We start from the raw sequence: 24,483 nt of genomic DNA on the forward strand, positions 1-24,483 counted from the left end.
TGCATACATAGCATTTCCTTTAGGGAGGGAGAATATAAGTATCTTTGAGCTAGGGGAAAAAGCTTTAATAACTTCTGTGAGAATGACATATATTATCACCCAGCTTGCGATGTCCTTTGGAGAGCTGTAAAGATGAGGGGTCTCTAGGAAGATGAAAGCTGTGACTAGGAAGCAGCAAGATGAACTAGAGTTAAGCAGAAGTAGCTATGGGAAGCCACACAGGTGGAGGCTGTATAATACCCCATTCAAAAGTAATGCACAGGACATAATTCAATGACTATAAAGAAGAAACACATACACTGTCTTTAAATTCAAAACAAATGACAGTGGAATTGCCTTCATTAGTGCTCAAAATTCTATCAGCTTATAGCTACTTTTGCATGGCACTTCTGCATTTTCCCAGAGCTCTGAGCTGGGTTCTGCACTGTGTCTGTAAGCAAAATCAGTAATTTCTGAAAGGTGCAGTGGGAAAGATTCTCATGTATCTACAACAACCACCTTCATTTTAGCTGCAGGTAATGTTTAGAGAAAACAAACCTGAGATAAAATAGAGCACAGAAGTGATCAGATCATTTAGAGAAAGTGTATTTGCCCCACTTGGTGAAATCTATTTTCTGGATTTTGCCCAAAAGGGAAAAATGGTGGCTTAGTCAATGAGCACTTCTGTTTCTAGAACAAACTGCTTTGAGTTGATTAATATCCTTGACAGCATTGGAGAGGGAAATTATTAGAATATGATATTTTGAAGTATTACCTTGGAATTTTAAGCGTATGTCCCAATAATCTGAGACGAAATAATTCAGCTCTCTAGGTATTATTGGCTCAGAGTAAGGATACTAAAGTTTAATTAGAATACCTAAATTGTACTTCTCTTTCAAATTATACGGCTTTTACAAAACATACACTGTAGTTTAAAGCAAAACCATACATTTGTTATGATTGCATTAATGTTAGGCAGAGTTACAACACATTACAAAAAGGATTTAGTTAAAAGTAATGTACAGCACAACTGCTAGAGAAAATTCACCAGCATAGGTGTTTTTAAAAATATATCCAGTGAAAAAACTCTTCTTTGTAGATAATACAGCATATTGTGTATTTAGGCTTCTACTGAAAATTTACTTCTGCTTGTCTCATCTGTTGAGATGTGAAGGTCTGTTCTGTCATTCACATTCAATCAATCTACTCACATTGACTTAATGAAGAGAAAAGTACCAAAAGTACTATTCAACCAATTTGGACACTGAGTACATAATTTTCAAGAGAGATCAGACTTCCTGAATTAATGTTTCTCCTTTCATCTTCATACAAGAGTGCAATTGTCACAGATGCAGAGTATTGAACGACAGAGTCAACCCTAATCTAATAGAGTATTGGGAATATTGGGTATTTATTAATTGAATCATTTAGTTATGTAAAAAGAATAATGCACAGATAGGCCATCCTTTGGATGCACAGACCCTGTACACAATACATGCAAGATTTCTCCAAGGCTGAATTTCCAGGCTCTGTGTATTACCAGAATTAAAGAAGGAAAAAAAGAAGCTAGAGGCATTTGAAAAGCATGACAGGTTGAAGAAATCATCTGCATACCATCTATATGACACAGCTAGAATAAGTCCAGGAGTGTTCACCCAGCTGCAGCCTAAGGGATCTGTCATGCAGCCAGCTGCTGCTGCTATTTGACATCTGGGATCTGTAACTGGCATTGAGAAGAAAAAAAACTTTAAAAAAAGAAGACTGGGAAAATAACTGAAGAGTTATGTGAGGTTAACAACACCACCAAAAAAATTCTCTACCTCTCCCAACACTAGAAGTATTTCTAAAGAAATAAGTAAATTTTATTGCCAAGGATGGAGCCTCTGGGCACTGCATGCCTACAGTGCACAAAGGAAAGGTCAAACAACTCCTGGCAAATGAGTGTAATACAGTGAAACTCTTATAGAAACCCATTCAATACTGCTAAAAGCAGCACCATATGCCCACATCTGACCAGCAGTTTTGTTACTTACAGCTCCATTTGCAAAGATTACCACAGCTAATTCATTCCGTGGGGTGAGAGCTCCTGGTTAAGGCTGACTCAGTAGTCTCAAGCATTATGCCAAGGGTACCCAATTCTCCACACAGAGGAAACCTCAGCCTGATTTCCCCTGCCTGCTTAGCAGCATTCACTGGGCAAGTAGAGAGAAGTGCAATCAGTGAAGTGACTTCCCTGAGAATCAGCAGAGCTGGGGGAAGAAGAAACCACCTTGCCAAGGAAATGCCCTTTGCACTAAAGCCTGGATCCTCCTACCACACCAGGGACCAGGTGCACAGCATCTATGGGGTAATGCAGATGTGTGCGTTCGGGGTTTCAGTGTTTTGCAAGTCTCTATGAAAGACAATGAAACTGTCAGTCAGTACTTCCAGATCACTGCACTGCAGCTTCCCTGTCTGTGTCCTGAGCACTTCATCAAAGGTTACTCTCTCTGTCTGAAGAGCTTCTCATCCTCATATGACCCCCTCTTCCTCTCATGACTGAGAGCACTTGAGATACGCATGATTCAGAGAAGCCTACATGAAATCCCAAAAGCTTTACTAAGTGTAATTTTATAGAAGCAAATTGCCTGCTTCTCCGAGCTGGATCAGCAATGTTTCCCCCATCAACCTGCAAGGCAAGTGAAGCTTTGAACTGCTGCAGTGATTCTCTGAGAGAGATCTCACTGGAAAAGATCATAGGTGGGAAAAAAAAAGAATTCTGTGCCCCTGCACGTGTTTCTGTAGCAGTTTCTATATTTATATTTTTGGGGAACTAACTCTGGGCCAGATTTTGTCACTGCTATTCACAGTGAAGAGTATCTCACTGCACAAATAGTCCTGAGGGACTATACTGAGGCAGTCTGGATCATGTTGAAGAGCTCTTTCCGCTGTGAGAAATTTATTTTTCTGTCTGGCTTAAAGATGGCTTCAGCTGAACTATTCATAGCATTCATGGTGGTGGCAGCCTGCGACCTTTACATGGGAAGGAACATATCTGCCAAGGGTCCTCTGCTTATGGAAGGGGCAGATGACACCACTTTGAGCTTGGAGCATCTGCATGAAATAGGGAGTGAGAAAGGTAAGGCATATCTGCATTACAGTGATGCTGCTCGCAGGCACCATGCCAGCAAGTACAGACACAGCACTCTGCATATCTCTGCAGAACAGACAAAACATTCCAGACAATGAAGACTTGGCCTTTGCTCTTGGCATCAGACAACTTACAGTGTTGTGCTAGCCTGGAAATTACATTTTTGGAAGCTACAGAACTGACAGCTGTATCTAACATGTACAGATGATACTGAGTACATGCACTAGAAGTGTGCTTCTGTATGAAGCTTGGATGCTGGAGCCAGGGCCATCACACCAGCAGTCTTTCACAGAGGTAAGGGCTTCCTCTTGAGGCAGTAAGGCAAATCCCACTGCACAAAGAAAACACTCAAACATGCATAAGGCATGACTAAGCATATTTATAGATAACAGGTAGATGAATAGATCAACCACAAAAGTAAGACCTAAAATTTTTGTGTTTTCCTTTAAGCATACCTACATTTCTCTGAAATCTTACATAGCAGAGTATCTCATTGATGAACAGCTATTATTTGACACAACTAGAAGGCAGTTTAGATGCCCAGAGATTTTACTGTGTCTCTAGCTTAAGCAAGACTCAGGCAGAGGAACTGAAATGGGGAAAAATATCAGTTGTTTGTGCTTGGCCTTAAGGCACAACCATCAAAAACCATTTTGGAGCCTCAATGCAGATTTTAACTCACAGATCATGTACCCTGGCACATTTACACCAACCAACATGATAGAGAAAAGAACAGGTTCACCACTGGCTCAATTCAGAAGACCCATGGGGTCTTAGAACTGTTCACCAGAAACACAGAGAGGTATATAAAAATGCACTGTGTAATTCCAGGACATTCAGGAAAAAAAAAAATCCCTGAACACAGTGATGTGTTCCTGTTACAAAGATTTATAACTGGCTAGGCCATTGAAAAAATCTGATGGGTCCTTATCTAAACCATTTACTTCATAAATGGCACAAATTATTTCATTCCATTTACAGTTTCATTCAGTGATCCAAGCTACCCCAGCCCCCAGAATAAAACCAAAACTAGAGGAAGAACAGACTCTTAGCATTCCAAAGGTTAAGCCATCCCTTCTGTGCCTCTGATCAATAATGGTCATGCCCTGGCTGTGTTTAGGTTGGGCTCAAATCCTGGCTGACGCATACTGAGTCCAGACAAATTTCACCCAGGTTGAAGGGTAAGGGACTGGCTGGCACGCAACACACAGAAACTGTGGAAAAGGAAAACTCTTTGGGTTCAGGGGTGCAAAAAAATCTGCCTGGTTGGTTTCGGGTGAGGGCAGGGGCTGGCTGGTAAACAGAACCTTGGACCAGGTTGCGGCCTTTCTCTTGTGGGTCCTCAAACATTCCAGCCCAATAGGCTAAATGGATCAAGACACAAGATCAAGGATAAGGAGGGGGAGCTAAGCAGATTTCTTTCTGCTAAGGGTTACCCATGTCTAATGGCTTTGCTGGACTGGGCCCAGATACCCTAGAATACATCTCTCTTGAGTTTGTCTGGACGTGGTAGGTGTATTATTTGTTAAATTACTCTCTTCCTTATCTCATATTAAAAAAAAAAGTTTATAAATTTTCCTACAAAGAGACAGAAACTGTTTTGTAGCAGATTTAAATACTTCTATATCTATCTATCTATCTATCTATCTATCTATCTATCTATCTATCTTCCTGGGAACCTTTAACCTGTTCTTTCTCTAATTCCAACAAACACTTGTCCTCCCTGTAAAGGGCTGAATTATGCACGGCTGCAAAGACACAGAAAGAAGGGAGGCGATCAGTTAGCTAGAGTTGCCTAGAGGTCAGCTGTCTAGCTCCACCTAGATACTTAGGCTGCCCACCTTAAAAGAGCTGTCTCAGGTGCAGAAATTGCCTTTTAGATGTGCCAGTCTCTCTCCTGTTACTAGTGAAGGTGCTTGGGTAAAGAGCTTAAAGGACTCAACCAGGTCTCAAACAGCTGAGGCTGGTGAGGAGATCATAGTGCCGGGGAACACAGCGCAGGACCACAAGAGCTGGAGTTCAAGCTGCCAAAATCATCTTCACCAGCAGCACCAATTGTCGGTTTCCATTTTTCCTCATGGCCTGCCAAAGGGCACTCCAGTTTCCCAGGACCAGTTCAGGTGAGTTTTGTCCTACAGTCAAGTGCAGCCAACATGCGTGAGCCGCAGTGACACAGTGGAGCTGCTTTCCACACAGTGGTCACTGCTGAAACTGAGCGGGAGGAGGGCTTGCCCAGCCCACCAGTTACTGCTGCTTCCCACAGCTCTTCCCACCAGCTCCCAGGCACTGGTGGTTTAGACACGCTGACTGTCCAAGCTATGCCTCGGAGACACTTCAGCAAGTGTGAAGACCACAAGTTACTCAACACAGTCCACAAAGGCTTTCTCACTCACTGAGTTTAAGCAATAGCACAGATGGGGTTAGACAGAATGACCATAGCGTGTCCAACATTAGCTATGCCAGAGGACTGTTTCTAAAGGGGATATCATGCTGACTAATGAAAGGCCTTGCTTCTTTCGCGGAATAAAAAATGCGTGAAGTATGCCTGAGCTCCTTCCTCACAAAAGGATCTGTTGCTACATGAATGAGGAAAGACATACATGCTCCCTGTCTCCTAACATCTTTGGAATAAAAATACCTAAAACCTGTACCTGGAATAAATTGTTCATACCAAATGAGATCTTTACACCAGATGAAACTGCGGTTTTGATTAAGCAGGGTGGATGAGATGCCTCATACAAACCTTTAGTATATATACCTCCCTGTAAACCCACATTGCTAGCTCTTGAAATCTCCAACTTTCATAATGCTGAAATATGATTTTATCCCTTGATCACCTTGATCAGAAATTCAAGAATATCAATATTTCATACAACATACATTCACCATATTCTACCCCACCTCCTGTGGAATATTTTAAAAACCACTCAAGCCCGTAATGTGTATGACTTGATGACCACTTCTAATTCAAGTAATTTGGTGGGAGCGTGTCATAGCATACCCTAGCTATCCAGAACTGAGTAGCTTTCCACAGTTTCCAGATTTCCTCCCTGGAAAAACAAAGGTGACAGTCAGCATTGATATGTGCCTCTGGCTTACCCTGACACAGGAGGTGGATGCCACCAGTCAGATGCACCTTCTTGGTCATTTAGTTTACACATTAGTTACTATTTACTTCAGGAACAATTGGGATCAGATTGTATTTCTCAGCCTCAGAAAGCCATGTGGATATATTACCCAAAGTCATGACATGGGTAGGCACTATATAACAGGCACCTTAACTGAGCCTATTACAGTCTAAACATTCCTAAATAGGCCCAAGGCTCTTTGATCTTGGAGATGAAAGAACAACATGATTCAAAAATCTAAGTTAGGCACTTCAAAAAGCTGAAGTTAGGCCTGGCAACAGCAGGCAATTTTTTTAATAGCAGTAATTAATAACCACTTCATAACACACATGATATATTCTTCCTAAGTTGCATCAGATGTAGTCTTGGGGCCTCTTTTTCTCTTCCCATAAAGATCTGAGGAAAGGTCTGCTGACCATCTTATCTTACATCTCACTGGATCAAATTTTTTCAGTATATTGCATGATTTTTTTTTTTTGAGAAAATAAACATTTGAGAAGAAACACTGAGATTTATTAATTTGCTTATAGTATGCATGAAAATTAAAATGAACATTTTAAATCATGCATTTACTATGAAACTATTTCACTGACACAACTCTGTTTCCTCCCATGCTTTGCTGGTGCCCACGTTTTCCCTCCTGCACAGCAAAAAAATAGCTAAACCTCCACTTCTGTCATTATACATTTTAACATCTCCCAGTTTCTGTCTGATCTATTACAAATGTGCAGTTTGAAAGGCTCTACTCAGAAACTGAATTTGAGTTAAAAACCAAACCATTATTTAGGTAAGCATCTGTACTTTTCCCTCAGTCACTGGAGGGAGAATACTTGAGGGCATAGAAGTTCTAAAGTGTGATAAGGCCTCTTGTTTCCTATTTCCTCCAGACCCCTTCAAAGTCTTTCAGCAAGTCTGAAGGAAACAAGGCAGGGAAGAATACATTCTATGGGGCAATGTTTCTATGGGATCTTCACAAAAACATTGTACCTTTGTTCTGGAGCTCCACCACAAAGAATTGTTCAAACATGGCAAAGATGGGTAATATGCTGCAACATCTTAGGCAGGAAAGCTTATCCTACAGGTGGATCAAGGAGTCCAGGTGTTTGGAAAGCTGTCCCCTGCCTCCTCCAAGGATTCCAAAATCACATACTAATTCTGGAGCTTTTTCAAACCACCTTGTTAAAACACCTGGGCTCTCTCAGCTCCTTCTGCTAGATATTGCCACGGGGGAGTATTACATATTCCTTGTGTGCCTTGATACAATTCAAAAAAGTAAGTGATCATTGACAATATGAGAGCCTGGCATTCTCAATCAAGATCATATCAGCTCATAAAAGAGATTTTTTCTTTTATTCCTGCCAGTTCTTAATTAAAACAGGTAAAGTAAACACGTAAGTGCTAAAATTGAATTTGGAAAGGCTGAAATTCCCAAACACAAGCTGTTATTGACATGTTACAGAAGAAACAAAATATTACTTCCTTTATGAGTTTTCACTTTTGGCTTACATAAGAAAAGATTAATATCAAGCCAAAATAAGCCTCAATTTATAATTCTCCTCACAGTGAAATTTACTCACACAGTGAAATTTAGATCAGCACTGTAATGATAAATAGCATTAAAAAAAATTCCAAAGAATGAAGCCTACTCATGAATTCAGAGGCTGACTGTAATTAAAAAGTCCCACATTTGCTCATCTTTAGAAACCATTCCTGTATCTCATCCACACTGCTCTGCTTTCTACGACTTTCACAAAATGAGCCAGGATTCTGAAATGACCATTTAGTCAGCAATTTATATCACTCTTGAAACAGAATATGGAGATTCAATACCAACTGCTGTTTATTTATTGTATTAAAAAACTTGAAAGATCTGTGTGTATACAGTTAATGTGTTCAATATAAGCAGCAGCTCTCCAGTTGCAGTTGACTTCACAGTCATTCCTGAGCTATTCCACCATTATTATTGCTTCCCTAGGCTTGGATCTATTTCTTGAAACTCTCCCTAGAGAGTTAAAAATATGAGATAAAATCCTCTTTTCCATGAAAGAGCAACTCAAAAATCTTGCATTTATCTAGTCTTCTACCTTCATGTTAGTACCTGCATCCCTTTCAGTTCAACATATCTAGGTTAAAGTCATATGTCACAGTATTCACAAAACCTTTACAAAGCCTTCTGATGTTCTTGCTGACAACTTATGGCTCCCTGACTCCTTCTCTTACCCCAACAAAAAGGAAAAAAACAACCTCCAAGTTTATCCAACTTTTTCTACATATATCCTTGCTGCATTCACTTAAAATTAGCTTCACTTTCCAGACAAGGTTTCCAACCAGTCGATAGAGCATTCCCATTGCTCTGTGTCTAACTGCTTGCTCTTCCATCTTCTCAGCAGACTTGACACCCACACACTGAGGTAGGTAATATACAGGAGGACTCCTGAATAAAATACCCTTTTTCCAAAGATGCTACACAGCAGCAGCTTGCATCCTAGCACTCTACCTTCTTGTGCCTTCAGCTCCTTGCTTTTGCAACCTGCAAGCTTCATTCTTCAGTTCCACTGAGCTTAATACAACTGTTATTATAAGATGGGGTTGATTTGAGGCAAAGGCACTGGCTATTTCCAAGTCATGCTTGCTTGTTTTATTTGAGCATTTGCTGTTCTGTACACACATCACGAGAAAGACAACCAAACAAACAAACAAAAAGCCAAGCCCAGGTTTTCAGTGCCAGGTTTGTTTGGACCCCAAGGAGAACCTTTCCCTATGCACCTGACTCTGAGGCTGACTGATGGCTCTGTTCACCAGGAGCAGTCATTGCCTCTGCCTGCTGCCAGTTCTAAGCACTCTCCAGAAAAACGCAGTGGTTCATTTGCTTCATACCCAAACAAGTGCTAGGTGTTAGGAATTTTCTGTAAAGCAGGCTGAACAGACAGGTGGTGAAAGTTGCTGACAACACAGAAATACTTAGCTTAACAGAGGCTTGGGAGGATCATTAGGAACTTCCTGAAAGACAGAGCGAAAGTGCGCAATTAGACAACACTTAACAGGAGAATGATTGCAGATATGTGCAAGGTGTTGCTCCCAAGCAGAGAAAAATAAACAATGTCCTGGAAGAGTGTGACCTCTTCAGAATAAGAAGCTCATTAAAGGAAGGACTGCAAAATGCCTGCAACTGTGTGTGTATGGGGGGAAGGGGTGTGTAGCACGAAGCAACTGAGATCATTGATTTGTTGCCTGTAACTACCATGAATAAAAGAAAACAGCAGTTACAGAGACTATTTTTGGCTTGATTTCATCCTTAATACAGAAAAGACTGGTTCAGCTTCATTGCACTGGAACTGCAAGCTGTTGGGAACACACAAGAATCCAGCTGTTTGTCAGGCAATGTGTAGACAAAAGGTGACTGAAACCAGCTAATAGCCAACCTTTACAGGCTACTCTCCCTGCAAATTAGTCCGGTGCTATGCAGTGTTTTCTAAGCAGTCAGACTGATTAGCATATATGAACTCTGGCATATACAGAAATCACACCACTATTCAGTGCTACACAGGCTAAATAAGGGTTTAGAAGCTTTCAAATAATCCTTGCAATTAACTGTAAATTCATTGAAAACAAAAATATTACAAGGCACGCATTTTAAAATATGAAGCTGAATTACAGTTTTTACTGACTGAAGAAATAGAGAAATTTAGTTTGTGGATCTTTTAGTAGTAAGTGCGTACATGGGAGGAAATAGCAGCTGCCTGCACACTTATTATGATTCAGACTTGAAGAGCCATGAGACTCTCCTCCCAGCACAAATTTATGGCCAACTAGGATCAAAATTCTGGCCTTCCTGAAGCACCTCTGAGTGACTGTCCAGATGAATTGCTGGAATTGTCACTTGCCTGATAAATCTAAAGCAAGCTTCTAATTAAGGCAGTACAATAAACAGAAATATTTGAAATGTTTGAAAACGATGAGGTAGAATCCCTGATTGCATTCAAGTCAATTGTAAGCTTACCATTGTTTTCAAGAAGAGATGGAATTACAGCCCTAAACCCCATTTTTTTTAGAAGGCTATAATACTCCCACCACAAGGGTTAGAAGCAACAATCAAGTGGCTTTGTGAGTCATGTTTATTGAATGTAATCATAGAAACTGTTAGGCACAGAATGCTTGACATTTCTTCTTAGTCCTGCATAAATGACAAGTTCTTTTCTGACCATACTCTTATATCTATTTTCCTTTAATGTTGACTTGTCAAGGAGTTACTTGGCCCCTAGCAGGGAAGAATACAGTTCAACTTAAAAGAACAAGAAAAAAAAAAGTCAGGAAAGGGAAAGTAACATAAAGGGTTTTTTTTCTCATTCTGCCTTCCTAAAGCTCCAGTGTGGTTTCACAGGTTTCTACCTGCTTGCTGTCCATGTCCAGAATGAAAACAAAACCACTAAAAGAGCTTCCCAGGTTTTAATAATGCTTGGGAATTGGGTCAATATATGCTGCCGATAGAAGCACTTCAAATGCACCTGCTACAAAAGAGAGGGGGAAGAATGAACTGGGCTCAGTAGTGGTGACCTGTAATGCCCTTTCAGCCTCTGTTGTATAAAACACCTTGAGCAGCACGAGCCTCCAGTCCCTAGATAGCAGGGGAAAGCCCTGTGTCCCCATGCCATGAATGGAGGCTTTGGATGTCCTTCCTCGTAGCATAACTCAGGGGCTTTCCTTGCTAACCTAGAGAAGGAGACAATGTTTGAGTTTATCTGTGCAAGAGACAACCAAAAAGCTCCCATGTCAAAGGCAAAGAGAGCCACACTGACAAGGAACTTGTTGGGGGCAGTGATTAAAATACATAGATGGATAAGTAGAGGTTAAGTTCTTGCCTTTAAATTTCTGTGTCTGCCCACTGATACCTATTTCTGCCTTGCATTTGGCAGTCAAACTCAGAATTTGCAGTTCCGAGATATATAAAAAAAAAAAGGAAGCCAGAAATATTTAGAAACACATACAGAACTTGAGAAGGAAGGTTTGGGAAAAGGACAGAGGGATGATTCAGTGGGAATGGAGATACCAGGGAGACATGGAGATGAAGAAGGCAGGAACACAGGAAGAGAGGAAAACCCCTGAGATGAAGAGGGCAGGAACACAGGAAGAGAGGAAAACCCCTGAATAGTTATTTCATCCCCTTCAGAGAAAATTAGCTTAATGATTCAGTCACTCTTTTCTGCTTTTCAGTTGAATAATAATGGAAGTTATCTTTTGGGCTTTTCCCACGGCTAGCATGATACCTCTTCCTAGGACAAAAACACCCACTGGACATAACATGTCACTCTTACTTCGTATTTTTAATTTGACAGCTTTGAAATTAATTTAACAGCATAGTTTCCAGAGAAAAGATATCATGCAACCCATATCATCCATGTGTACTCTTCCAATCCTATATAAAATCAATGAAGGAACTTGTTTTTCCTGATTGGGCAGTAGGTTTATGTCTCCATCTGAGAAGCCAGCTAAAGAGAAACTAAAAAACAGCACAGTGGATGAAAATGGCAAATCACACTGTTCCATTTAAAAATGTGCCACTTTTCTGACTGTACAAGCACCATTAACCTGGGATTATTTTTAAAATTGAAAATGAAAAGGCACAATAAAACAACAAAAGTTGTTCCCATTGATATTTACTGCTGGTTTGCAGTATGCAAACCACAGAATGCAAAGCAACTCCTATGAGTACACTAGTACCATCTTAAACATAATATGAAACAGCAAGATATGTGTTACAAAGCTGTATTTTCCATTCTATAGAATTTTTTTTTAAAAGAGAGATGGAAAAGGAGAGTGAGAGTAAGGAAAAGAGGGGAGTTAGGCAAAGAGAAAGGGAAAAGAGTGACAGAGACAGAGATGGAAATATAATGGTGCCAGGAATGCTGAACACCTTGGAAGATCTTCTGAGAAGACAAGGGAAGTTAAGTACACAGAATGGAAAGGAAAATACACAGTTTTCTTGATGGAGCATTAGGGGGAATATGCAAGCTGAGGGCTAGAATAAAGCTTGTACCCTCACACATACTGCCTGGGGGGTTAAAGAAGCCTTCTGTGCTCTGTGCTAGCCCACCTCATCCTTGTAAGCAGGTACAGCTGTGAAAGCTGTGTCACTGTTGACCAGGACATGACTCTCTGAGGGTTTCTCTAACATCTTAGCATAATAAATGCAACTTCCAACAAAGAAATCCTGAACTATGGAGTGACTCCAGTTCTTTATTCAGGGACCATCTACTCAAAAGTCTGCTTAGCATAAACACTAAATAAACAGTCATCCCCTGCACATAATATTTTCTGGATATGATTTTATGCTCCTTCAAATTTATTTGGAAGTAACCTCTTTCCAGGTTCTTCTTTCTCTCTGTCTTCATATGCTTCTTCATCCTTGTCTACTCCTTGTGTTGTTTTTTTTCTTAGTCTCTCTTTCCTCTCAGCCTTTAGTATCTCTCCATTATGCTGGGCTTATTAACATGCATGTTAATGTCTTAACTGTCTATGCTGGATTAAATTTAAAACTAAATTTAAAAATACGACCATTCTAAAAGAAAATGGAACATGAAATGTGGAACTCACTTAGTGATTTTTTTTTTTTTCTCCTATCATTCTGTTATCTGTTTTCCGTTTTTCACCCATTTTCTTTCATTTTATCTGTCTGGTTCAGTTGCTCTTTGAACACATTGGTACATACTCCTTTTTATAGCATCCATTGCAGTAGAAGGCTGATTTTTATTTAACTCAAAGGTTAAACTATATTAAAAAATACTATATGAAATGAATCTGCAAAATCTGAAATTAACCTGCAAAAAAGAGAAATTGCTTTAAAAATTGTTTTAAAAATAAATAGGGTCCGTAAAAAGATCTATTTTTCAAGTCAAAGAATAATTTAGTGCTAGTAGCATAAATTAATACCATCCCTCTGAGACTGAATACTCCTTATATCATCAGTGACATACAATCTCACCTTCAGGAACTGAAGGAAAAACATCACTAACTTTTATCACCAGATGATGGTGTGTTTTAAAAGGTTGCTGCAATGGCAGCTTGTGGAAAGGGTCCATGAAGCCAGGCAGCCGGGAAAGCACCACCTAGGTCCATTCCCCATCAAGCTGCAGAGAACAGACTGAGGCAGGGACCCACAAACACTGTTTCCTTTCAGCCTCCACTCCTGACACAACTGTCCCCCATGAGTCCCATGCTGCACTGGACCCAAACTCCCCAGAGCACGTGCTTCTTACTATAGGCTGAAGGAAATTAATTAAATTCCCTGTTCTGTCCTCATTTTGCTGTTTTACAAATCCCTAAAACTGGGACTGGCAGGTAGAACTTTACTAGCTGAAATGAAAGATTAGCCATTTTGCATCCAGCTTCCAAAAAATAACCCCCATGGAAACACTTTGGAAGCACATAAGAATGGCTTTATTTTAAAACATTATCTTCAGAAAATAAGGTAAAATTACATTTAAGAGACAAAGGATATAGGTGCTAAATTTTAACACAGCCTAAGAATGGTATTTCTGGACTACCTTCAAGAAATTACCTTTGGTGACAGCAATTTACATCACCTGATGAGTTCTTTATCATCTAAATAAAAAATATTATTAGGATGTGTATATCAGACTCCCCTAAAGACTGTGCGCCCACTGCACAAGGCTGAGACCCCGGGCTCTGCCCCAGTCTACTGCCTGGGCAGCCTGCCCACAAGGAGACAAGAGGCAGAGCTCAGAGGGGGTGAAGGACCTCTCAGCTCAGCCTCAGTCAGCTCCCCAAAGCTGCTGCAGCCACGATGTTCTGCCCATCTCCATAGATACACACATTGCCAGCACCCTGGGACCCAATGCTCACCAATAAAGGCAAACGTGGGCCTAAATGCTCTACTTTTGACTGCACTGAGATGAAGAAAAAGTTAATTGTATATGGGAAAACTGCAACAAATTTTTCTCTTTTGTAAGCAAAGGCAAGCATACCATTTTATCCTGCTGGGTGGAAACACGGAAATGGGCACTGCTTTCTGACTAGCATATTTCTAGAGGTATGACTCAAGCAAATTAAAAACAAACAAATAAATAAACAAACAAACAATATTCTGTCTTCTCTCTGTAGGACTGACTGAAAGGGCATCTGGAGAGGCAAACACAACATAGTTTTATATCATTGGTAGTTGTCAAGGTAACTACAGGATTATGATTCCAGACTAAAAAATTCTTTCATATATCTTCTCATACAGCAGTCTTTGCACAGCTACTTGAGGTCATCTTAACTGGAGGAAGAGCCTAAGATTCTCAGGAGAACTGCTCAGTATATTATCGTTATTCTTTCCCAAATAAGCACATTACTTGACATCTCCTTCTATCATCTATAAACAATGGCTCCAAAGTATAAGGCCTTCATGGCATTGGAGATGTGCTCTGTCTTCTACTTTCAGAAACAAAGTCTTGAAGGAAATCCCATTTGAAGACTTCACTTAGCCAGGGACAGAACAATTAAATTTGCATCAGCTCAAAGCAAAAAAAAAAAAAAAACCAAAAAAAAAAAAAAAACCAAAAAAAAAACTGATGGAAAGAGGGTTGATACTGACACAAAAGAAGCATTGTCCATAGGATATTTCCACTTTGTGGCAATTTTTAAACAAAATCTTTTTTTAAACAAACTTTTGCAAAATGTTCCTGTTAAAAAACCCAAATCATTTATAGTGTGCATTTGCAAATCAACACAAAGCATTGATAAGCAGAATTTTATTATTTCAGGAAGATTTTAAGGTCTAGATTCTAAAACAAAGATTTTCTTTTATAGTACAGTAGTCTAAGACATAAGAAACACAGTTGGCATGAAAAGCCTCTGATCTGAATCGGGCTGAACACAAACTGCCACTTTTCAGGTTAATCCCTTCTACTGATATTTTACACTTTCTCTGTATTATTTTGTAGATATGAGTGTAAAAGTGTTTCTGTTTCTCTTTTGCCAATAAACGCTTCATGTCACTCAAACACACATATCTCTTATAAAAATTCTGTCTTCACAAAAAATTGTTCCAATTAGGGCCATGGGATTTTTGCATGGACTGACTTTCAAGTGTTACGTATAAGCTAGGAGAAAGCCTGCAATATTTTAGGTTGGAAAATTAACTTGTTACAAACCTCCAGTTCAGAAGCCCCCGACTCCCATGACAAAGTTTTGAAAAGGAGAAATTGCTTTTTTTCTTATAATGTTTTTCCTTCCTTTTATTTTCCCTCTGATATGCCATCAAATTCTTAAAGAGACAGAAGTGTCATCTAAGTGAGATCCATGTTCCTGGAAGCTTAGTTGCTGTAAATTACTTTTTTAAAAAGTGCAAGTGTGTGAGCATAAGTGAAATTGAAGTAAAATGAGAGGAAACATGGAACAACAGCAAATCTTGCCCAGAGCCACAGAGAACTCTCTCCCACCACAGGCCCCCACATTTTTCATGCTTGGGAGGTAAAACATTGGCAAGGATTATTTTTGAACTAGGTCAAAGTAAATGTTGGAAAGATGATTTCATTTATTTCGTCTCCTCAAGTCACATCAGTTGTGAAGAGCTACTCCTGCTAAGCAGCCTGAAGTCAACAGTAATCTTGGTAAGAGAAGTCAGTGGCAGACATAATGTTAAAATGAAATCAGGAATGAAACACAGCTGTGCATTATCATGGGGAAATTAATCAGGTGGTGGTAACAGCTCACATCACCTTCTTCAGAAACAGTGCCTCAATACAGGAAGAGAAATCCAAACTGAGACATGATTATTAGGCATGTAATGATCCTCATGTTAAATGTTTGGCTTAATTGAAGAGTCTGTGAGTCTCTTTTCCTCTTACAAGCAAGATTTTCTAGCAGCAAGTATCAGAAAAGACTATGAAAAAAACCCCAAAAAACATTACAGACTGCCTGCAAGACTTTAAATAGGCTCAGGAGGGTTTTGAAGTATACATGAACATGATAATTTACAGTCAGATGGTGAAAATGTGGCAGAGATTACATGTATCATGTAATCTTGAACACATGTAATTTGAAACTTAGACTTTAAAACTTGAGTCTTAAAATAAAATATATTAGTCTATGCCCTGCACAGAAAAAAAACCAAACCTAAAACAAAACAAAACCAAGAACAAAAAAAACCAAACACACAAAAAACCTAAACAAAAAAAAACCCAAAAAACAACAACAACAACAAAAAACCACACACAATAACAACAACAGTAAAACAAAACAAAAACCTGAACACCAAGAAAAGGAAGAAGGGAAGCTGCTTTGGAGTCATTCTTACTCTAAACATCAGTGTTCCTGCACTCCTTCTCTTTCTTTCCATGGAACTTTTTTTTTTACTTGCACAGATGTGGTTTTTTACACTGCTACCAAGTTCTTTTCAAACACCTGCTTCCTAAAACTGCAGTATGGTCAAATTATTGCTATTCTTATCACTATATGTGCCTAGGAGTCTTAATATTGACACTGTATGAACACTGATACAGTTTCTGGAAGGCCCTGGAGTCCTGGAATCCGTGTATGTTACAGTACCCATATTCAGGTCTGGACACACAAAGCAGACAGGGTTTCATGTGGGTTTGGCAGCTAAAATTTGCTAGACTTACAGAGTTACAGGGTGGCTGACGCTGGAAGGAGATTGTCCCTGCTCATACTGGGCCACCCGGAGGTGGTTGCCCAGAATTGTGTTCAGATGGCTTTTGAATATCTCTCAAGATGGAGAATCTACGAGCTTTCTGGGCAACCTATGCCAATACCCAAAAGCTCTTATGCTAAACAAAAAAAAAAAAAAAAGAAAAAAAAAAAGAAAAACAGTTTTCCTATTTTTAAAATGGAATTTCTTGCATTTTAGGTTGTGCCCGTTGCCTCTGGTACCGTCACTGGGCACTGCTGGGGAGAGCCTGGCTCATAACTTACTTAAGAACTGAGACATCTATTCAGAGCTTCAATTCTTTGCCATTGAAAAATAGTCCTTGAAGCACAAATTAAGCATGGGCACACTGGCATTGGTCCTTTGGAGGGGCAGAGGCTCCTCTCTAGCTGTGCTTCCTCTGGAGCTTTGCCATCCTGCTGCAAGGATGGAGCTGACAAGGAAAGACCAGCACTGCCTGCACACTCAGGCTGCCCAGCATCTGCTGTTTGACGTGCAGCTCATACCTGGGAGGTTGCTCACACAGCATGCAGGTTCTGCTTATTCCACGTTTACTTCAGCCCGCTAGTTCTCCATGCTCTTGGCAGCTGGATCCCCAGCACGGAAGCCAATGGCATTTCCGCAGAAAATATTCTACCTATTATAAACCAATTAACTTCTAAAGCCCAACATGTAACCCACAGAAGCTAGGTCTATATAATGTAGTTCTTGGAAGTGAAATATGAAAGCATTCCAGAGAGAAAGCAAATTGCTTTTTTCTTGGCTTTGTCTTTCAGTATATGCTGGCAATCTTCTTGAAAACAGAAAAGGTCTAGAAATAGCTCACACAACCTGCTTGCAACTACTGCTTGAGATGGAAAAAATAATGGCATATTAAAGGAGGTGACAAACCCAGGAGCACCTGTATTCAGCCACTGCACAACATCACGACTCTACAAGTACATACAAGAGGATCAAAATCCTGTAAAAGTCTGAAATGGGAGCTTTTTTCAGCCTTGAAGAGGCAATTTTAATTTGAAACTCCCTTTCTCCAGATTGCCTTCAGTAGGGCAGCACAATCAGCAAAATCCTAACCTCAGAGCTTTGGTGCCATTAGTCACACAAAGCTTTGGTGATTTACAGTCAGAAAATCATTTCAAGACATCTGACAGGACTTTGTTATTCTGCCTACAGCTACACCTGTGCACTTCTTTGTCTCTAAGTTTCAATTAGAGATAATTTAAATAAGAGAAAATCATGTTTCCTAGTGGCAGAGCCTGTTAATGAAATGTGTTTTACATTTCCAATGGAAATGGGAATTCAGGAAACCAACAAGCAGAGCTTGTGCCTGAACTATGAATACATTTCACATTTGAAAGACTTTATCTCCATCTCACTATCCAGATATGCAATTCACCTTCAGCTATGTGAACCATATTCATATTGCTCTTAATTTCTGATTTGCCACACTCTTAACATGACAACTCAATTTCTGAAGTGTTTTAAGAAACCCAAAAACTAGGGGGTTCTCTATTGTTTTAAATATCTGTAAGAACTGAGTGGGGGAAATATTGTATCATGTTACACTGGAAGTCAAAAGGAGAACAAGAAAAGACATAAGCAAACAGGCTTAACGTATTTAACCATGGTTCAAAGAATTACGTAAAACAAACAGAAAAGCAGGACAATTGATTTGAAAACTTTTTACCTAAGCGATTTTATCACAGGGCTCTGGAGACACCTTTCTGTGGATTAAAATCTTCCCTGCTTAATACAAAGCAAAAAGTCACCAGCTTTACTGGGTAAGGGACATAAGTGCTGTGAGCACAGAGAAGAAGTATTAGCCCATGCATTACTTTCTTGGACTCCAGAAAGGAGTCTTCCATCTCTTGTGCATGGGGATGATCAAGTCAGAAACTTAGATTAATACATCCAATATTTTTCAAGATTCAGGTATTTTCATATGGCTTGAATATACCTGATAAAACCTCAGGTGAGGCTATGGAAGGAAAAGAAATCTTAATGTTTAGACAAGCTTCTTACACCTGTCATCAAGTGACAAAGCAGAACAACTCTGCAGGGTCCTGCAAAGCTGCCCACTGTCAGACTGAGATTTCTCTACTCCCATTCATATCAACACCTTGTCTTTCAAGATGCCTTCATCAGTCTGGTGTTCACCTGTACAACACTGAGGGCAGTCGACCTGCCAAAGCCAAGTACTGGAGATAATGCATCAGCATGAGAACAGAAACCATGTAGAGGGAAACTGCACTGTTATTGCCAGGTAGCTCTTTAAAACAATCCTACAGGTCTTTCAGCATCAGCAGTGGTAGAAAAAGGATATTCCAATAGCAGGAAGTGGTAGAAGAGACAAAGTAGCCACACTAGGTCTAGCCACAAGCCCAGGACGCTACACTTTTACAACTCGAAAGTACACCACAAAAAACAAATCTGGGGCAAGCAAGCATAAACTCATGCAAGCTTATGCACACGTGTAGAAAATATGTCTCAACTACAAATATTTTCCACTATTTTTGACTGGTTGGATGACCACTTCCATAATGACATCTTTGACGTACCATGTGGAAGAAAAAGTCCTGGCAGACACTTCTGCACATATTAACAAGGCATCAGTCTTTGCTGAACTGAACTCTTTGCTGAACAAAACTCTAGATCACGTGCTGGGAATACCACCACCAAATTTAAAAGTTTGTGAATTTGGGAACTCAGCAGCTGACTTCCTCTAGCCTGCAGGGAAAGCTAACAACAGTCTGGTACAGAGCAGAAAAAGGTGGACTGTTCTGTTAAAAATGGTGCCTGACATACAGCAAGCATTGGTGGAGAAACCACCCACAAGTTATTCTGTAATTACATGTGGTACATATCGGCTCTACTATCCCTTCTTCTTTCACGTCAGTTCTTCAATCTCAGATCTCTAATAACAAGGAAAAATTCCTTGATTATTAGCAGGTTATACTACAAAAGGAAGCAAGAGACTTTGTCATTTCCTTATTCCCTGGCTAAGCCACATGTAGCATAAACATCTTTAGAGAAAGCTCTGGGGAAAAGCCAGGCTTGTTAAATGCATGCAAATTGCTTTTAAGACAATTCATCCTACATTTGGCCCACACTGTCTTGATGTGGGTCAGACTGTAAATGACACCATTTGGTTGCCACTGTGCTAACCTCTGCATTCCTCTGACTCTGAGGGAGAAAGTCTCTTCTTCCTTTCTCAACTGACTTCAAATGGAAGTCTCATGAATGCTGCGAATTTAGCTTGTAGTTCTATAATTGTGGTTTTATTTGAATTGCCACAAAAATGCTGGGTGAGATTAAACACAGACTTCTCCTTTTGAAGAGGTCTATGGTTATAATGACTTTTACACCCTCTTTTTTCACTAACTTTTAATTTTTTTCTTCTTTGACTCTAGTTGCAACTCCAGCTCCTACACTCCGGTTGTGAGAGCCTTCCCTTGATACTGTGCTACATGATACTTATGCATAAAGTTTTGCTAATTGCTGGTTCCATTGGCATTCATGAACCTATGCTGGAATGAATGAACCTTTCATTCATGTTTATATATGAGTTTCCAACATTTGTATATTTGTAATCATGGGGTTAAATCCAGCTTTTGTTTGCAGAGACATAAGCTGAGGGTAACTGAGTCAGGAGATATAACTCTCATATAAATGGAAAGATTCTCTTCCAGTATCATTGAGAGCTGAGTTTATCACAGAAACCTCTCATTTCTGCAACTCAATGAAGTTTGTTCACAACTGGTAACTACAGCTATAGCGACATTAACAAGCAGTTTGGATCAGTAGAAGACCATTTCTGGAGCTCATTTCGCGCTAGGCACCTGACATAGGCACCGCTGCAGGTCTATGGAAGGCTTAGTTCAGATAAACCCTTAAATTTGCTCCCATGCACTAATGCTGTTACTGCTGCAACTCACCTCCCAGGCTAGTCCTGTGCAAAGGGAATCCAGGCCAGGACCTGCAGCGCCCTTCCTGACAGGAACCTGTACTCAGCAAGCAGCCAACAGCTGAGGGTTGCCTGAAAAGCACCCTCCTGATCTAACTAAGGAACCCATTAACACAGACACACCCTACGTGCAAATTACAGACTTACCCAATTAGAATTTCTCTGTGGCAATCCCGAACCATCAACGATTTTCCCAGCCATATAATTGCTACTATTAACAACACAAGTTCCCAATTTAACAAATGGAAGCAAGATAAACGTCCACATCATCCTGCCTTCTCCCAGCCTTATGATTCAATTCAGTAACAATCTGTTGCCCTTGGTCTTTTGGAAATAGTGCCCATGTGAGAATTTTAATGACAATGCAGCACTACTTCTGGCCTGTTCTGGATATCTAAGGGCTGTGATTTCTTTATCATGAAGGAGATTCTGATGGTTAAGCTAACTGGGTCTATCATGCCCCAAGGACTTGGAGCTTATTTACTTCCACTCAACTGCCCATGTACATCCTCCCTCTTTACACTTTGCAATAGGTTACCCAGAACAGAGACCCAAAACCAAGGACTTAAACAGTCTGGAATCAGCAGGGAATCAGCAGGGAGAGGAACCAAGGAGGTTTCTGATGAAGCACCAGGGGAGAAGATGGGTGGAAGGAAGGGAATGAAGTGTGAAGTGATATATTGCTCAGATTTTCTGAGTCCTTTAGCATGGCTGCTTTGTAGGCAAATGGCTGCAACTGCTTTCCTCTCCAGTAATCTCCTCTCTTTTGGCATTGGGTCTGCTTTCCATGCCTCCAGCATGGGAAACCAGGCATCCTACCTCCCTGTATTCAGAAGTTTTGTCCGTTCTTTTTCATGTCTTGCCATGCTTTTACAAAAAAAAAAAAATCCCATCACCTGCCTGCATAGCCTTTTTATTACTACCCTTTATCCTCCTCTGCAACTGTTAGCACATTACTGCTCATTAGCTGCTTCGTAGGAATTACTAATATACATGCTTTGAATCTCACTTGTCCCAGAAGTAAGTATAGATTAGTCAAGTAAAACTACTTGCCCTTAGATTTCAGACAGAGCCCCAGACAGACAGTGGGCCAAGACAGAGAAGGATGATAGTGCCTTAAAAACATTGTAATTACTTGCATTCAATATGCCTGGCATTTTCCCAGAGCTGTCTCCAGGGATGTTTGTACTATGTATGGCTCAGCCAGGCAACAAGGAGAGGACAAGGTCTTTTGCTCCCTTTTGCTGTCTAACCTGATAAAAAGCAAGGAGATTTTCTTTGTTCTAAGAGATCTGAGATCTGGATAACAAACTGATGGCACCCACTCATGTTGTTTGTCCATAATAGCCATATTGTCCCAATCCTTGACCACACTGGCTGCCCAAGAATACTATTTTGAGTAGTTCTCCTTCAAGAGTCTGATATTCCTGATGGGAACGGTTTCTGTAAAGCAGTGTTTTCATATGGGCCATGAAAAATGCTCAAAGAAAAAGCACGGGAAAAGGGTCAAGACAGCCAATAATGTTTCTATGCAGTGACTAAACAGATCTTGAGCTGTAGCTTTTGAAAAGGTGATACTCTTGCACAGCCCTGTCTAGGTCACAGTACCTATGCACACATCCTATTGAAGGCAAAGTGCAAATTCATTGATAAACAGTAAAAAAAGGAGTGGCACTCAGATCTGCACAATTCTTTTGTACAGGACATTGCACTCACAAATACAAATCTGCCTCAGGCAGTGAGAAATTGGGAAAAGGCAAGACTCTTCCAATTTATTTTTAGGCCAAACTTACCAGGGCCTGAGATTACTAAAACCTCAGTCAAAATAATTACAGTGAGGAACAACTTCAGTCAACTTTAAATACACTTTCAGCTTCCTCAAACTGCCATCTGTATCTTAACAGTTTATAACTGAGGGCTACAACTGAGTTTAGTTAGAAAAATCAAGAAAGACTGGGATGCTAGAAAAGCCTGTGATCACACAGAAGGGAGAAAATAAGACAGACCCTGGTTTATTCAGCTTCATGCAAGTCATGTGATGTAACTAATTCCAACTGGTTTTGGTCTCTGTACAGAAACTTCCAGCAAAAAGAGTTTAATGATGTAATAATTACCTTTTTCCTTTCATGATCCTTCTAACTGTGCCTTAATTTATGATGCTTTTAACATGTATCCTGAGGCTATAATGGATGCACATTTATTTAAGTCAAAAGATAAATCTTAATGAAAGGTTCTTTTAACACAATAATTAACGTGTATTTTGATCATTATAACAGTAATTATTAGAGGCACAAAAACAGAAACAGATCTCAGAAGCCCTGAAGATCCTAAATAGGTTGGACTAGCAACACTGTCCTATCATTTTGCCAAGAAATGATACATCAAAGTGGCAGGAATGAATCATCATACACTATTAGGAACTACACCCAGTGAAACCCAGGGACAAAAATATGAGCTGCAGTAACCTCCACCATAACTGCAAATTACAATCACAGAGTGGATAGTGTGGAACATGCCTTTCCTCTCACTTATCAAGCTATGCTCTCCTTATATCTCCACAAACAGGATAGATCATCAGATAAAGAAAATAAGAGAAAAACCACAAAAATGTAGGAATTTAGGCTTGATATGAAAGGTCCATTTATATTTAAAACAATGGTTTTACTTTATGAAGTATTATAAGCTCTTAACATGTGTCAACACAATCAAGCAGCCTTGATCTTTCAAAAACTAGTACCTCCTAAAACAAGAAAAGAGCACACACTCTCACCTGCTGTCATCCTCTCCTTAGCAAAAATTACTGGTATTCTATTAAATAGCTATTTAATATGGTAAGCTATTAAATCCTTGTGCCCATACACATATGCAGGCAGACTTTAACTTGCAGGCAGCCCTTTTGCAATGACAAACAGTAAAGTCAAGCAAGTCTGAAAACATTTTTTTAAAAAATATCCTATTTTACCCCTGAGTCAGATTTATTTCAGGAATTCAGTTCATAGAATCACAGAATCATTTGAGTTGGAAGGGGCCTTAAAGAGCATCTAGTTCCAAACCTCCATGGGTAGGGACACCTTCCACTAGACCAGGTTCATCAGAGCTCCATCTAAACTGGCCTTGAACAAATTCCAGGGAGGGGGCATCTACAACTGCCCTGGGCAACCAGTTCCAGTGCCCCAGATTTAAAAAGAAGTTCAGCAATACACAAGGGGATCTCATATAAAAGGAGATGACTGCAAAAAGAGAGGGAAAAGAGTTTCTTGAAGGAAAGTAGATAATATGGTACCTTTTCCAGTCAAAGTTTCTTCTTTTATTTTCCTCACCGCTTCTTGGCCATCACTTTCACTGTTTCCAGCTGTTAAAAGACAGAAAATGAAAAATTAGCAATGCAATCAATTTAGGGAGTGCCATTATGAAGTGCTACCCACAGTGTAAAACTAGTATGAAGTTTTAGGTGGAAAGATATGCTTCCTTATGGTCAGGCAGCAGAGGTTTTCAAAGAGGGCTGCACAAATGTACTGTGTTCACATAAGTTCTGCCAGTTTACCTCCTTAATTCATATAAAATAGGACTATCTACTGGACTAGCAGACTTGAGATTCAAGTCTGTGAGCCAAGTG

The 24,483-nt window shown here is 39.9% G+C and overlaps 1 protein-coding gene across 3 annotated transcripts in view; it reads right to left on the bottom strand.

The window, feature by feature from the left end:
- Positions 1 to 24,483, bottom strand: part of DHRSX (dehydrogenase/reductase X-linked) — a 164,045-nt gene that overhangs the window by 89,378 nt on the left and 50,184 nt on the right. For all 3 annotated transcript variants that reach the window (XM_069007171.1, XM_069007188.1, XM_069007179.1), the window contains one exon: positions 24,151 to 24,219. In XM_069007171.1, the coding sequence (XP_068863272.1) occupies positions 24,151 to 24,219 (69 nt within the window). The remainder of the gene's footprint in view (positions 1 to 24,150; positions 24,220 to 24,483) is intronic.

The sequence above is a fragment of the Aphelocoma coerulescens genome, chromosome 1, assembly GCF_041296385.1.
Source record: "Aphelocoma coerulescens isolate FSJ_1873_10779 chromosome 1, UR_Acoe_1.0, whole genome shotgun sequence".
Taxonomy (NCBI): domain Eukaryota; kingdom Metazoa; phylum Chordata; class Aves; order Passeriformes; family Corvidae; genus Aphelocoma; species Aphelocoma coerulescens.